At 35.1% G+C, this 14,374-nt stretch overlaps 1 protein-coding gene across 5 annotated transcripts in view; it reads left to right on the plus strand.

Annotated features, from left to right (window-relative positions):
- TFG (trafficking from ER to golgi regulator) overlaps window positions 1-14,374 on the plus strand; it is a 36,228-nt gene that overhangs the window by 14,738 nt on the left and 7,116 nt on the right. For 2 of the 5 annotated variants that reach the window (XM_053670262.1, XM_053670261.1), the window contains exons 4-6: window positions 1,663-1,809; window positions 5,117-5,284; window positions 10,440-10,580. In XM_053670262.1, coding sequence (XP_053526237.1) covers window positions 1,663-1,809; window positions 5,117-5,284; window positions 10,440-10,580 — 456 coding nt within the window. The remainder of the gene's footprint in view (window positions 1-1,662; window positions 1,810-5,116; window positions 5,285-10,439; window positions 10,581-14,374) is intronic. The other 3 variants (XM_053670264.1, XM_053670263.1, XM_053670265.1) reach the window with 3 other exon arrangements.

Consider the following 14,374-nt stretch of genomic DNA (forward strand, 5'->3'; position numbering starts at 1 on the left):
GTTAAAATAGCAGCAGTCACTCACATTAGCCAGGGATGTTTGGTCATTTTTGTGATTTGGTCAGTGTTCTTGTTTTTGTCTGAGTTTTCACATGATCCCGGAGTGGCTTTGTTTTTGTCCTAATCACAGTAACAGAGTGATTTGTTCTGGTTGGTGTTCTTTGAAATTGTTCATGTTCAGCAAGAGAATAGCACAGCCTACCTGCGAATGCCAGGCCAGCCTGTAGCAACACCAAGGCCTGTTTTACAGTACCAAACCAGTTCCTGGCTGCTTTTCTTTTTTTCAGATATTAGAGAAAAACAGTAATACCCAGTAAAGGCCAGTAATTAATTGGTATAGGTAGGAGGTGTTACTGAATTTCCTCATAACTGTATAGGGTGTGTGCAAAATACTTGTGAATTGTGTTCTAAAAGCTTATATTAGTGGTTTGATGTTTGAAATATATTTAACAGAGACTCTCCCTAAACCTTTATTTTCAAATAAATTTTCTTCTCTAATATGATAGCTTAGCAATTTGTATATATGTGTGCTGGCAATGCATAAAGCATTTTAGTTTAAATTTTGAACTCCTATCTTGAGGTTGCATTCAGAGCCTTGTGTCACTTTCTTTTTTAATTATCTTGGTGATGACAGTGTTTGTGGCTAGATGAAGGTTTTTTTTTTTTTAAGTCAGCTCAGTTATTTAGAGAAAACAAGTAATTAAATGAAGTAACATTGCCTTCCTTAAAACAACAATGATTATTGAATAATCTTGACTTTTTGTTGCTTAGATACTGCTTTTGGAAGTATAGTTGACTTGAACAATGCCATGGTTAGGGGCATTAAACCCTCATAAGGTCAAAAATCTGCATATAACTTTTGACTCCCAGAACCTTTATTAATAGCCTACTGTTGACTAGAAGCCTCACAGTTAACACAAATAGTTGATTAACAAGTTTTGTATATTTATTGTATATTGTATTTTTATAATAACATAATCTAGAAAAAATGTTAAGGAAATTATAAGAGGAAAAATATATCTACCGTATTTATTGGAGAAAATCAATGTGTAAGTGGACCTGTGTGATTCAGACTTATGTTGTTCAAGGGTCTGCTGTCACTACATTTAAGGTCAGTGGTGGTATGGATTCATGAATTCTGCATATTTTTGTTTTAATAGGTTACTTTTTAGGTCAGTTATATTAGGTAGCTATTTATTTTTTTAGGTCAAAAGTAGGCAAGAGGGATAACAGACCTATTAGTTATGTGAAAATTTATGTGTAGAATAAGGTGTTTATTGTAATATTTCAAGAATATAATGGATAAGGTGAAGTAAAATGAGCTTTTGAAGATATATAATTTCTATTAAATTATATTAAAGTTTTCTTTAGACTTTATTTTACTGTAGTTGAATTCTTCTGATAAACCTTTTTAAACACTATGGTCTAAGCCATAGATCTGGCATCAGCAAAGACTGATGAATATTTATTTTTTCCCAAAATAAATTACTTGCAATAAAGAATTCTTTCATTAAAAAGTTACTATTCAAATGACATCCATAGGTATCTTGTTTGATTTTGTTATACTTTTTAAAGATACATTTATCTTATTACTATTATCCTGTTGATAATACTTATTCAAAAACATTTCCTAATTTTAAGCAAATTAATTCTTTTATTCCAGTTAATGGCCAGCCAAGACCCCTTGAATCAAGTCAGGTGAAATATCTCCGTCGAGAACTCATAGAACTTCGAAATAAAGTGAATCGCTTGTTGGATAGCTTGGAACCACCTGGCGAACCTGGACCTTCCACCAGTATTCCTGAAAATGGTAGACTGTGAATCCATGTTTTTCTGATCGTTTTTTGCAGATTTTTATTAACCTCTTCAGTAGGAAGGGGATGGCACTCTCATTGTCATTTGTGCTGGCATTCGTGTGTGTGTTCCCAAACCTGGCGTTCATCAGGGTTCCCTGGAGATTTTGTTACACCAGTTTCTAGATCTCATCTTAGACCTCCTGGAGGGCAGGGCCCAGGAATCCCATTTTTAAAATGCTCTCTGGGTGACTGTTTTACAACTAGCCTTAGATTCCTGTGTCTGTTGACATAGTTAATTAACGAACCTTAAGAATTGAAATTTTATTTCAATTGGTATATGACGTAGTTTCAAGAAAAAAAAATCCAGATTAGTATATTCAAATGGTATATTAGAAAGATTATCTTAAACCATTTTTAATGACTGTAATATGCAAAGGAAAAATTTTCCACTTTATAGATAACATGTATTATTTATATTAAGATGAAGCAAGATTTATCAGTAAATTTGGAACTGGCATAATTTTGAGACCAAATATAGTTTAAAAGTAAAGTGAGATTTAAGTATGTATTATGAATTAAAAGTATATTTTAAAAAAATCTGCTTTTCTCAACTTTTAATATTTTTGGATGTTGCACTTTAATAAACTTTTTAGAATAATTTTTGTGTTTGCTTATAAGTTTTACATGCTTAAAACTGTTACTGAATCTGATGATATCATATGAGAGGCTGAATAGAAAATGATTTTGTGGAGAAGTGGCATTGTGTAATCCCTTGCAACATTTAGGCTCTGAGATAGTTATTATTTGACCCCATTTAAATTTTGGAATTAGTTTCCTTTCTTTAATTTAGTTGTATTCTAAATAAAGATGCATTGTTCATAGTTTCCCTTTTCTTCTTGTTTTCCAGCCATGTGGATATTGGTAGTGCTCAGTAAATATTTGGTGATTGATTAATAATTCCTAGTTCCACCTCTGTATTTCAGAACATATTGGAGATTTGTTGAACTACTATAATGAGATTCTCCTGGCCTCTTTATGATGAAACTTTTTATATTTTAGGTCAGAGCAAATTGCCTTTTTTGAACCTTGGCTGTCCAAACAGAAAGCCCCAAATTAGGTCAAGGATCTGAAGAAAACTTTTGACCATTTTCCCAGACAAATTCATAGATGCTGACACAACAATATTGCATATAATTTCATGGGGTATAAACATCTGTAGAATAATTTGAAACTTAGATAAAAATTCTCCAAGTATAGTCAGTACTATACAGAAATGACCTACAGTAGCCTACAGTCTGCTCCAAGAAATAGAATGATAAGTTTTTTTGGTTTTAATGAAGTATCCTTTGCATTCTCATTTATTTCTTGTCACTAGATTGACTACTTTATCAGTTTTTTATTTTCATGTTTACTTCTTACCGAGGTGCTTTATTTTTAGAGATGGTTGTAATTTATTTTTTGTTCCCTCCCCTGTACTTAGTAAGATCAGTTACCTCTTGACCACCTTCCTTGCATGAAATTTGTAAGCTTGTAAGCTCTTAAAACATACTCTGACTTAATAATCTCAAGAAAAATAGCATAAAATAAGCCAAAGAAGCTACATCAGAAAAGTCTGGATCACAAAATTGTCAGTCATCTGTCATCATCTTTTAGAGCCCTGTGGCTTGCTCCAAACCAGAAATGTGCAGCTGTCTCTATTTTTCAGTGTTCTACATCTGTGGTGCTTCTTGGACACCTATTTCCTCTGTGAGGAAGATAATGTGTAGGCTACCATAGATACTGGATTGGCCTGTTGCAGTAGCTCTAGCGCTAATGGAGCAACTAGTATAGGTGGGTGGACGTGTAGTGTTTTCTGATGGATTTAGTGTGCAGTTAGTGGAAGGATGCATAGGTAGTGGAACAGTAATGTGAGGGGGAATAATTCGTAAGATTGACATGATATGCTCTTGGGGTGTAGCCTTGGACTTAGAAAAAGGAAAATTGGTGAGGAAGATAGGTAACTAGTGGTCTTACTTTAAAGGAGTATTTCTAGAAATTTAGGTAATATTTGGGTAACCAGTGGATGGTAGGAATAAATGAGAGCTGCTAGCCCATGTTTGCTTATATTCCCCCTAGTACTTAATGTTTTTATCACAAGATAAATTTTTCCTTGATTAAAGAGGTGATCTAATAACTGATGTTCATTTACTTGCTTGGTAACAGAAAAAAATTAACAATTATCTGTCAATTGAGTAAATGGTTTAGCAGTATTCTTTTTACTTATATATTTTGTTTTGTTTTTGGTGTCTCTTTTTCTTGGCCTCATGTTTCTTTTTGTAAAATGTGGGTTATTCTCAAAACCCTTTTCTTTTACAAAGTAGTAGCATAAATGCCTATCTAGTATCTTAGTATCCATGGAAGAAAAGCATGGTTTTAAGTTAACCAGGCTCGAAAATGTTTAGAATTTTATTTTTCTATTTTAAAACTAATTTATTAAAGAAAATTTTAAACATATACAAAAGTAGACATACTGTAATGAATCCCACGAACCCACACCCAACATTAACAGTTTATCAAGTCATAGCACTGTGTCATTGACACGCCCACACATTCCCCCCTCCCACATTATTTTGAGCAAATCCCAGACCCATATACTTTCATCTGTAAGGATTTAATTAAGTAATAAGTATTTTGAATAAAGACATAGCAAGTTAAAAGTATGTGTTTAATGTATTGGTAGGCTTGAGATGTCCATGTAATTTAGTGATGGGCTAATAAACAAGTAGAAATAAAACAAAAGTTGATAATTGTAACTTTAGTTAATATCTTTTCCTTTTACAGAATAAAGCAATTGTTCAGTCTGTATCTGATATTAGGTTATAGGTCTTGGGACACCAAAAAAAAATAAAATGTTTCTGTTAAGGAGCTTGAGGAACTTTTATTTTTTTCTCATCTAATAATTCTTATGGAAGAATGTTGATTTAGTTTTTTAAAAAAGCTGTTATTTATCTTGTATTTCCTTTTGCCTTTTTCCCTAATTAAAAAATAAAAATTATAAACAACTATAAAGAAGTAGAATTATCTATAATACTGCATTCAGAATAACTTCTAACATTTTGACTATATGCACGTATTTAGAGTGTGGGGTAAAAATAGGTTTACAGTCATTTAAATGGAAAGTAATATAATAATAAATAATAATACAGGAATAAACTGTTATGTTTCACATACTCAGAACTGTAAGCCTACTTTTGACCCACCCTGCATTTCCCCATCTTCTGTTTGTTAGCCCTTAGTGAGTATAGGTAAAATGGAAACAAGTTATGTTTTTTCCTTTTACAGAAACTGTGGATGGTAGGGAAGAAAAGCCTGCTGCTTCTGATTCTTCTGGAAAACAGTCTACTCAGGTTATGGCAGCAAGTATGTCAGCTTTTGATCCTTTAAAAAACCAAGATGAAATCAATAAAAATGTCATGTCAGCGTTTGGCTTAACAGATGATCAGGTTTTAGGTAAGTTAGTTTCTTCCTCCCATCCCTCACTTGGTTTCTCTTTCCTTCCCTCCCTTTCCTTCTCTAAAAGAAGGATAATTTGGGTATAGTAAGGTGCACAGATCTTACAATTGAATACATTTTACATATGTATGCTCATATATAAAACGCCATCTAGACCAAGATGTAGATGATTTCTAGCAGTCTGGAAAGCCTTCTTATGCCCTCTCCCAATTAGTACAATGTTCCTCTTCATAGAGTAACCATTATTTGGTTTAGGTAAGTTTTATTGAAAATAGAAATCAGATGTCTTATTTTAATAAAATCTGAACCATTTGATAATATTATGTCATAATTTATAAATTTATAACTTAAATCTGAAACAAACAGGAGGATTTAAATTTGTTTCAGGATTTAAATTATATTTGATGCCTTAGTTTCTCTTCTGATCTGAAGTCAGAAAAATTTAAATTTAAATGTAGATTTCTGGTTAAATTGCTTTAGCGTAGAAAGTGCTGTTACATGAATTTAAAAAAATATATACATTGATTATGCTATTACAGTTGTCCCAATTTTCCCCCCTTTGCCATCCTCCACTCAGTACCCCCATTCCCTCCAGTAACCCCCTACCCCCTTTAGTTCTTGTATGTGGGTTGTGCATATAAGTTCTTTGGCTTCACATTTCCTATACTATTCTTAACCTCCTCGTCTGTTTTGTACCTACCAATTATGCTTCTTATTCCCTGTACCTTTTCCCCCATTCTCTCCCTTCCCCCTCAAAGCTGATAACCCTCCACGTGATCTCCATATCTATTCCTGTTCTGGTTGTTTGCTTGGTTTGTTTTTGTAGATTCAGTTGTTATTTGTGAATTTATTGCCATTTTAATATTCACAGTTTTGATCTTTGTTATCTTTCTTTTTCAAGGGTTTTATTTATTTATTTATTTTTAGAAAGAGAGGGAAAGAAACATCAGTGTGTGGTTGCTTCTTGTGTGCCCCCAGCTGGGGATATGGCCTGCAACCTGGGCATATACCTTGACTGGGAATCAAACTGGTGACTTCTACTTCGCACGCAGTCCAGTGCTCAATCCACTGAGCCATGCCATTCAGGGCTGATCTTTTTCTTAAGTCTCTTTAACATTGCATATAATAAGGTCTTGGTGATGGTGAACTCCTTTAGCATTACTTTGGGAAGCACTTTATCTTCCCTTCCATTCTAAATAATAGCTTTGCTGGCTACAGTAATCTAGATTGTAAGCTTTTCATCATTTTGAATACTTCTTGCCAGCCCCTTCTACCCTGTAAGGATTCTTTTGAGAAGTCAGCTGATAGTCTTATGGGAACTCCCCTGTAGATAACTAACTGCTGCCTGGCTTCTGAGGGTTTGCCCAGGAGGAACCTGTCTCCCAGCACTGGCCCTGTTTCCAGTCACTTCACTTTCTCTCCATATGCCACTTGTGCCATTCAAGCTGTTGCCGAATTCCACATGGGGTGGGTCTGTGTAAGTCTGTGCAGGCTCTTTAAGAGGAGTATCCTGATAATCCGGTAGTTTCTTTCACCGCCCCAACATCCCCCTCCCCACCCCCTGCCCAGTTTTTACAGCCAGAAGTTATGGGGATTTATCTTCCTGGTGCTAGAACCCTGTGTTGCTGTGTGGTCTGGTTTGGGGCTGGGATCCCTTGCTCCTGAGGTATCCCTTGCTCCTGAGGTATCCCTCTTGATTTTAATCCACCACATGGGAATGTGGGACCGCCCATTCTGCTGCTTCTCTGCACCTCTCCACCTCTCCCCATGTCTCTGCCCTTCCTACCCATCTGTATGAATGTGGCTTCTTAAATCCTTGCTTGTCGTACTTCCATACAACTTAATTTTCTGACAGTTCTGGGTAATATTTGTTTTATAGTCCAGTTGTAATTTTTTCTGTAGTTGGGCAAGGAGGTGAAGTGTCTTTACCTATGCCTCCATCTTGACTAGAAATCTTACTATATATGAATATTTTAAATCTTAACAACAATACCTATACTGTGACTCCTTTCTATTTTTTGTCATCATCATTTCTTCAGCATTTTTATTTTGCTTTTTTTCTCTTTTGGGGTTCCACATAGATTGGAGAGCTTAATATTGTCCCGTAGGTTTCTGAGGTTCATTTTTTTTCTCTCTTCTTCAGATTGGATGATTTCTTTTGAACTCTCTTCAAATTCACCAAATTTTTTTTTTGCCATTTCCAATCTGCTGTTGGAACACCTTCCAAAGGTGTTCCAACCTTTCTAGGGAATTTTGTTCTGCTTTTAGCTTTAGAATTTCCATTTGGTGTGTGTGTTTCTCTCTTTCTCCATATATATATGTATATTTATATATATTTATGTATATATAAATGTATGTGTGTGTATTTTTTCTGTTGGGATTCCTTACCTTTACATTCATTAAGATTATTTCCTTTTAATTCCATTAGAGAAAATTGAATATTTTTTCTCTTTAAAAACTATAATAGCTTCTCTGAATTATATGTCTGCTATATCTAACATCTGGGCTAATTTGGAGTCCCATTTCTTTTGCCTGCCTTTTTTCCCCCTGAGTGTGAGCACATTTAAAAAGGTTTCTTTTTTTGCATGCCTGATAGTTTTTTATTGAGAACTGGACATTATGGTTATTAATATGTTGTAGCGACTTGAGATTTTTTTGTTCTTTTGAGGATGTTTTTGTTAGTATTACTCTAGCAGGGAGTTAACTTGTATGGACTAAAGCTACTCATTCTGTCTTCCCACGGAGTATAGTAGCAGACATCTCTGCTCAGTTCTTTCAGCTGTAGGTGCTGCTGTATTTTTCTGAGCTGTCTTGGGTGTCTCTCTCTCCTCCCCCCTCCTTACTCTGGTCAACTGGGGATTTGGGAGTGAGCTTATATTCAGATTTTAGGTCTCATTCCTTTAGTGGGTCTCTTACTTCAAGGATTTTTCCTTTAAATTTCTAGATGCTTGACCAGACATGAAGTTAACACTGTAGCTTTCTGTTGTTGGAGCTACAGAGGTCAGGACTTAGAGTTCTTACCCATTGTGATTCCATTGGTGGTAAACTCTTTTTTGATTTATGTTGACATTTGGTTGACTTCTAGTGATTTTTAAATAGTTGTTTTCTTCTATTTTGTTTAGGTTTTTAGTTGTTAACCTATGAGAGTGTTTACCTGACCAGTTGACTTTGCCTTTATCAGTAACTAGAAATATAGAATTCAGTCTGTTAATTTTCCTTTTCTTTGATACTTTTATGAGATTATTCACTAAAGAGAATTGTGTGAAATTCCGAAGACATATTTGTATATGATGTATATTTTTGGCAAAAGAAGACATCAGACAAGTGGCTGAAAAACACATTTTCTAAAGCAACTAAAATGAGTTACTATTACAGCTTTTTAATATTGAGGACTTTGAGAAATGCCAGCCAAAAGAGTAAATAGTTTATATATATGAGATTAGCCTTAAAAATTTTTATTAGAATATAGTGTATGCCAGACTAGAATATTGTGATTAACACAGTTCACATTATTTGAAGACCATTTTTCTGGTAACTTTGTGTGTTGAAGTAGAAAAAACTGTACACATTGAAAAATACCAACTACTTTGTAGTTGTTCAGGTATGATGGTGTGAGAAATGCGACTATGATAGTGTGGACATGGGAAGGAGAGTTGAAGCATTTCAAAGAAAGGATAGATTAGTTTCAAAGAAACTAATAGATTACTACAGGGAGAAAAGAGGAATAGAAATAATACATATTTTAAGGATCATAACAGTGTCTTTTGTAGGAGGGATGTGTATATGAGTTTATCTACATGTATACAAATGTCCATGAAATGGTGGCATACAGGAGCAGTTAGTTAGTTCTTCAGTTTCTCTTGCATTACCACTGCTAGTTTAGTCCTAGTTTATCCTAGTTTAGTCTCATCAAACCTGGACTGTCAGCTGCCAGCTGTGTACCTACACCACTGCCAAGTTCTGGGATATACCAGTGCAAGGGGTAGATGTTTGCCCTCAATGAAATTAGTCTGCTATTATTTATGTGGAAGTTTATAAGTGGTAATCACTTTCATAACTTCTTGCTAAATAATCACTTTCATAAGCACTAGCTAACTTATTTCTTACAGGAACCTTATGAAGTAGAAATTAATTTTTTTTTGTACAGATGAGGAAACTGTGGCATAGAAAGAGATTAAGTAACATGCCCAGAGTTACACAGCTACTAAGTGGCAGTACTGAGATTCAATCCCAGGCAGTCAGGCTCCAAAACCTATGCTTTTCACCACTCTTCTATATTGTCCAAAAAGAACTTAAAGGAGTAAACATATTGAGAGTTGTCTTCCTGACGTCTTTTTTAACTGTCATAGTATTGGAACTTCAGTGAATTCTCTTCATTTCCTGCTTTGGTTATGATTTTGGAAGAATTTGAGTGGCTCCATGGTTAAGAGAGCTAGGCCTTGTGAGGCAGATGAATTCCAAAGGAACTTGTCCAAAGAGCCTGTAGCCTAAGAGGGAAGATGGGATCTGCTCAAAAATACAAGGTAGAAGTTGGTAAGGGTCATAATAAAAGTATACTATAGAGAAGTTCACACGTGGAAAAAAGTGAACTGGGTGAAGAAGGCTTACTAGAACTGTGGAATTATAGCTGAGTTTTAAAGAGTGTTGTGTATAGATCCATGAAAATGAGACAGTGGAAGGAACAGTGATAATTGCAGTGGAGGCAGAAAAAATACTAGATGTATTTTGGGAATAGGGATTAGTGTGAGAAGAGGAGTTGTAAGAAATAGTGTATATTCTTGAATACCACGCTAGAGGGTTGAACTTCATTTATGGACAGTGCAGACCCATTAAAGAATGAAATGATACTTTGATCGACAAACTAGACTGCATAAAGTGGAGGCTATTGGTATTGCAGAGATGAGTTTTGGATTTTGAAGGAGGTGGTTACTATTCTATATTTTATAGGGAGGGATTTCCTGTTGTAACTTTGGATTCTTAAGAGACTAGAGCAAAGAAGAAAATGAAATGTACATTTAGTGTAAAATGCTGCATGTTTTAATGCTTATGCTGTATTAGTTTTACTTTTAGTCTCTTTTAACCAATCTTAGGAATTGAGCCTGCTGGGGAATGGTCTTGTATTAGAAACTGAACTGACTTCATTACCCTCCAGGGCCACCCAGTGCTCCTGCAGAAGACCGTTCAGGAACACCTGACAGCATTGCTTCCTCCTCCTCTGCAGCTCACCCCCCAGGAGTTCAGCCACAACAGCTACCATATACAGGAGCTCAGACACAAGCAGGTCAGAGTGAAGGTAAAATAGAGTTTAGAGCACATGTGCAGAAATGTTTATTGCAGCATCGTTGGTAATGGTAAACACTTACATATGCAACCCTTTATAAAGGTATTTGTGCAGTTAACAATGTCTTTTGAAAATTTTTTTATTTATTGAAATTTTTTTGAGAGAGTGAAGGGTGGGTTGTAGGGGTGCGACAGAGAGAGAAACATTGGTTGGTTGCCTGCCGTACATGCTCCCACCAGGGATTGAATCAGCAACCTGGGTGTGTGCCCTGACCCATAATTTAACCCACATCCCTGTGGCGTGTGGGACCATGTTCCAACCAGCTGAACCACCCAGCTACAACAACGTCTGTTGAGTAAAGAAGCAGTGTATTTTAAAATCAAACTATTTTTTGTTAACTGAGATGAACAATTTAATCTCAGTGGGTTTTGGTATTTTCTCACTGTAAATTCTGAAAATTGGAGTAAACTGATGGTTTTAAAAGAATGTCTAGTCCTGAATGAAATTTAACTTGTAAACTCAGTATTATTGTACAATGTTATGATAAAAAGGGGTCATTGCCATATATTTTTGGCAATTTTCAACCTTTTTCATCTCAGTGCATACAGAAGCTAATTCTGAAATTCTGTGGCATACCACAAAATATACTTCTTTATATAAGTATTTCTGGTACCATGAATTAACCAATCAGATGTAATCTTATTATGTGACTCTATTATATGACCTATATATTTATGGTTCAAGACGGGGCATTCACACTGGCCCACTATTGCTATGTTGGCTGTCGTCATTTTTTTATTTGAGAATCTAAGGGAAAGAGGTCAGTGCCCCTGACTAAATAGTCAGGTATCACATGTTTTAAAATTTCTTGTGGCACACATGTTGAAAATTCCCATTATATGTGAAGGGAATCAAGGAGCCATCAGCTCGGCATAGGCACTGAGGCGCCTCATTGAAACTGTTGGAACTCTGTAGAACATGGCCAAGTATAGTAATTTCCCTTGTCCACAGTTATGCTTTCCACAGTTTGAGTTACCTGCGGTCAGCTGTGGTCTGAAAATATTAAATTGAAAATTCCAAAAATAAACAATTCATAATTTTTAAATTGCTCACTGTTCTGGTAGCATGATGAAATCTCGAGTCCTGTCTAGGATATGAGTCCTTCTTTTGTCCATTGTACCCACACTACATATGTTCCCTGCATGTTAGTCACTTGGTAGCCATCTTCGTTATTCCTGCTGTTGTGGCATCACAGTGCTTATGTTCAAGTAACCCTTATTTGACGTTATGATAGCCCCAAAGTCATTCCTGTATCTTCTGTTATATTGTTATAATAGTATATTGTTATAATTGTTCTATTTTATCATTATTTATTTGTATTAATCTCTTGTGCCTAATTTACAGACTATGTCATGGGTATATATAGAAAGAAACATAAGATATATAAGATAGATATATACGTGATATATATATATCTGTAAAATGGTTGGCTACTGTGTGGTTTCAGGTATCCACTGGGTGTCTTGGAATGTATTTCCCGTAGACAAGTGGGAGGGAACTACCTTAGTTACTAATATCTAGGGTTCCTCCCAGATATTAAAATGTTGTTTCTGTGAATTGCCTGTACATGAAAGTACATTTAAAACTACACATTCCACTTGAAAACAAACACTAGGTGGTGCTCTAACTATTTGTATAAAGGGGCCATGTGGTTGTACAATGTTATTTTCAGCAACAGAAGCAAGTGACTGAGTTTAAAAAAAAAAAAAGTCCTAGCCTCAGATGAACCGAGCACTTTTGTAGGAGACTCCTAATCATACTGTGGTGATACGTTTAGAGTTTTCCCACTGGATGGATGCTATTTGTAGGGACTAATAGGTGGTATTTTGCTGATGAATGAATGGCCTGAGAATTTCTTACTGCTTAAGCCTCTTCTCAACCAACCAGCTTTACTCACAGTGTTCCCTTTGTGCCAGGGTATAGCTGCCACAACTGTAACAAACTAGACTGAAGCATAGGTGGGCTGAAACAGGGAAGCAAAAGCAGATTTTGGATATGATGGAATTTAATGGCTGTACTGAGTGAACTAACGCGTGTTTTGTTTTTGTTGTTTTGTTCTTTTAAACCCCATTTTAAGCTGTATACTATTGTAGAATGGCAGTTGGAAGGATAATTGCATCAAATAATGTTTTTATTCACTTATACAGGAATGGGATTTAATGTTATACAAACAGCATCTCAAATTATTCTATCAAGTTTGCTTTCACTGAAACTTTATTTTCAGATAGGTAAAATTTTAAAAATATAAAAGGAGATAGAGTGATAATTCAGAAACTCTCTCACTGCTGACCTCTTAGCATGTACAACCCATGTTAATATTACAACTAAAAAAGTTAAATGTTTCTCTTTTTCCTTTTTAAAAAATTTTTACTGTATTTTCCCATATTATATATTCCCCTTGTACTTCCCTGCCCCCAGCAATCACCACACTGTTGTCCATGCCCATGAGTCCTTTTTCCTTTTTACTCAGTCCGTCCACAACTTACCCCCATATCTCCTTAGTTATCATTCAGCTCTGTATCCATGAATCTCTCTTATTTTGCCTGTTAGTTCAGTTTGTTCATTAGATTCCACATACAGTGAAATCATATGGTATCTGTCTTTCTCTGACTGGCTTACTTCACTTAGCATGATGTTCTCCAGGTCCATCCATGCTGGAGAAGATCCATGACTTAAATGCCAGAAAGTTAAATGTTTCTTAATGTCAACACATAACTATAGCTGACCTTTGAACAACATGGGTCCAATCAATTTCCTTTTCCAAAGGCATCAAATTAACACTGATTGATAGGCACTGAATTCTTTTAGGGTGGCATTTATGCTTTGCTAAAGCCAATACTTTTTAAAAATGTGCAATATAAAAAATTGTATGTTATTAATATATGACAGCCACTAGGTGAGCATTCAGGAGATGAATGTCTAGATTAGTGCTATCCAGAAGAAATACAGTGAAAGTCATATAAAATTTAAAATTTTTTGTAAGCTGCATTAAAAAAAGTTTTTTAAAAGGTAAAATTAATTTTAATCATACATTGTTTTAAATCCAGTGTATCAGTATGTAAGCATTACTTAAAAGTTAACATTTCCATTCTTTTTTATTCATACTGCCTACTGGAAATCTGGCATGTGATTTGAAACACTTAACACAAAAATCACATCACAGTTAAGAGTAGCCATATTTTAGGTGCATGGTAGTCATATGTGGCCAGTTCCTATTGTGTTAGATAGCTTGCTCAACTCTAGATTAATATCAGTTATTTATAGATTCCCAAGGTGTTACAGGCTACTTTAATGAGTGATTATAGGCTACTTTTTGATGTATGATGTGTAATGAATGAGTCCCTGACATCACCATTTTATTAGATTTACTGCTGGTTATAATTTGTGCAGAATAATCAACATAAAAATCTATTACTAATAATGGATAAACATAGCAGTTTCTTAGAATAGAATATGAAATAATAATTCTGAGTTGTTACTTAAATTCCATAAAAGGGATGTTGGAATTGTAGTTTTCTTTCCCAAGGATGTTACTCTTAATATGTTGTTCACTAAAAAGATCAACAAAATGTTGAACATTATGAAAAGAAACACAATGGACAATGTTATCTTTTTTCAGGTAGATTGGGTGCCTCTGTTACTGGAAAACTGTGTACAGTTGAGTAGTTGTCCAGAAACATGTCCATTCACTCCAGCTTCCACCGGAGTGAATGGTCAAGAGAGTAAGGTAGAAGATGGCTGTCTTT

The sequence above is a fragment of the Artibeus jamaicensis genome, unplaced genomic scaffold (genome assembly GCF_021234435.1).
Source record: "Artibeus jamaicensis isolate MK-2021 breed Jamaican fruit bat unplaced genomic scaffold, CSHL_Jam_final contig_558, whole genome shotgun sequence".
NCBI lineage: Eukaryota > Metazoa > Chordata > Mammalia > Chiroptera > Phyllostomidae > Artibeus > Artibeus jamaicensis.